At 43.1% G+C, this 2,332-nt stretch overlaps 1 protein-coding gene across 1 annotated transcript in view; it reads left to right on the plus strand.

The window, feature by feature from the left end:
* Positions 1-1,912, plus strand: part of LOC101846784 — a 12,722-nt gene extending 10,810 nt beyond the window's left edge. Inside the window, exon 4 of the mRNA XM_035973421.1 lies at positions 1,481-1,912. Within this exon, the coding sequence (XP_035829314.1) occupies positions 1,481-1,742 (262 nt within the window). The 3' untranslated portion in view covers positions 1,743-1,912. The remainder of the gene's footprint in view (positions 1-1,480) is intronic.
* The last annotated feature ends 420 nt before the right edge of the window (positions 1,913-2,332 follow it).

The following is a 2,332-nucleotide window of genomic DNA, read 5'->3' on the forward strand; positions in this document are numbered from 1 at the left end:
AGACTTAGACAACTTTAGTTTTTTATATTAAATTAAGCTTGAATGTTACTTTACTGTGTCAAAAAATGATTACAATAGGGTAATTCTGAGAGTTGTGGTGATTTATTGAAATACCCCCAAAAACGCCAGTCTTCAACGCTTGTGACTGGTGAAAGGGCCCAGTCGCAAGTGAGTTAAACTGCCATACCAAGGCAGAACGACGTATCTGCAAAAATTATTAAATGAATCTTCGTTTTAATTTTTGCATCTTCGTTGTTATTTAAAAATGGACGCCTATTCCCATTCTGCATCTTGTGTCAAAAAGTTAGTAAGACTTATCTGCACTACAAATAGGATATTTCACTATTCCAAATAGACGTAACTGAAGGGCCATGCCCATATTTCCAGTGGCGGCGCGACATAGCTCAAAATCATAAAAAGTGCAGATACGTCGCTCTGCCTTGGCACGGCAGTATAAATAATTGTAATTGTTGTTAATGTTGTTCATGTTGATGTAGTTGTTGTTGTGGGTGGTTGATGTGTGCTCTGGTGTGGTTTGCTGACTTTGCTCCTTCCTTCCTATCAAACAACTATCGTCTTTATCTCTCCTCCTTCTTTTTTATGTTTGCTACTCTCTTTTAACACCTCTAATCTTCGCAGCAGGCGGTTTGCAGGTGCTCTGGTGTGGTTTGCTCCTTCTTTCCTATCAAATATCTATCATCCTTATCTTCCCTTCTTCATTTTTATTTGCTACTCTCTTGTAATGCCTCTAATCTTCTGGCGCTCGTATGACCTTATGCAGTTGTGAGCGGCGTAAAACCTCTACTAAAACTAAACTAATCTTCGGCCCTGATATGACCTCATTTTGTTGCAAGTGCCTTAAAACTCTTGCGAAAACAAAAAGATGTTGTTGTAAGTGACCTAGTAGCTCCGGAGTTTGTAAAATTGTAAACGGGCTGATTTATCAGTGTCTTGCTCATACTGTGCCAGAACAACATAGGGGGAACTGCTACTTTTTCTTTCCTCATCCTTACTATCGTCATTTTCCTCTACTTCTTTTGTATGTTTGTCACTCTCTTGTGAACTGCTATTTCTGGGGTGCCTTGATAGTCGAAGCAGACTTTGTGCTGTTGAGGCTAGAGAGGTGAGCAGAGTAAGCCCAATTTTCTCGTTTGGACTTCTCTGATGATATCCACCCCTTGGCGCTCATATATAATGACCGTATGCAGTTGCGATCCTTCTTTCAAACATCTATCGTCCTTATCTCTCCTCCTTTTTTGTGTATGTTACTCTCTTGTTACACATCTATTCTTCAGCACTTATTTGACCTTATTGTGTTGTAAGTGCAGTAAAACACTTACTAAAACATAACAAGGCGATCCCCAATGTCCGGATCGGATGCGGGAACAACTTTACTTTTTCCAAAAACGGGCCCGTTAAGCGTGTTTCATTTAAGCGGACTTGGCCGTATTCTCATGATATTTGTCGTCCTCCCTCCTAGGTATGGATCCATCCAGAACTACATGGTACACATCGGCTTCTCCCTGGAGGATCAGAAACAGCTGCGAGACATGGTGGACGCGTACGACCAGCGTGAGGTGGGACGCTGCAAGGGAACCACCTGCCGCGCTCCCGAGAGTGGGGAGGGTGTGTCTGCCGTGGAGGGGGGGAGTTCTGTTGCTAGGGGAAGCGATTCTGTTGCCGAGGAGGCTGTTTCTACTGTTGGTGGGGAGGGGAGTTCTTCTCTGGCTGGGGAAGAATAGGTAAGGGGCCAGGAGACTTCAGTAGTGTTGCTCTTGTGACCATAGACTTGCCAAACCATCAATATATTGTGTTTGAATTCTAATTTATGGGTGTTGGTGGTTGGAGGATGCTCTGGTGTCTTTTGCTTCTTCTTTCCAATCAAACATCTGTCGTCCTTATCTGTCCTCCTTCTCTTTTGTGTTTGTTACTTTCTAGTAACACCTCTAATCGTTGGCATTTATATGACCTTATTGTGTTGCAAGTGCCGTTAAACACTTACTAAAAAAAGGTAATTTATAGGTGTGCAGTCGAAAATGTGTCCTAGACCGTCATCAGTTGTTGTGGAGAAATGGTCGCTTTTAAAGACAAGCGGGCTAACCCAGATTTCGGGGGTTTCCAGAAATCTTGACCTACACCAAAAGTGGGCATTGCCCTACCTATAGGAGAAGTTTGGTTTCATTGGTGTGTATATTTTTGTTTGGTTGTAGAGAAAACTTGCCTTGTCTTTTAACACTTTTCCCCCATGGGACGCCGATCGACGCCGGTGTGATATAGCGTGTACCTCAGGTGTATCCTGGTCCCTGGGGATTAGTATTGCGCGCTCTGCACG

The sequence above is a fragment of the Aplysia californica genome, unplaced genomic scaffold, assembly GCF_000002075.1.
Source record: "Aplysia californica isolate F4 #8 unplaced genomic scaffold, AplCal3.0 scaffold01214, whole genome shotgun sequence".
Lineage (NCBI taxonomy): Eukaryota > Metazoa > Mollusca > Gastropoda > Aplysiida > Aplysiidae > Aplysia > Aplysia californica.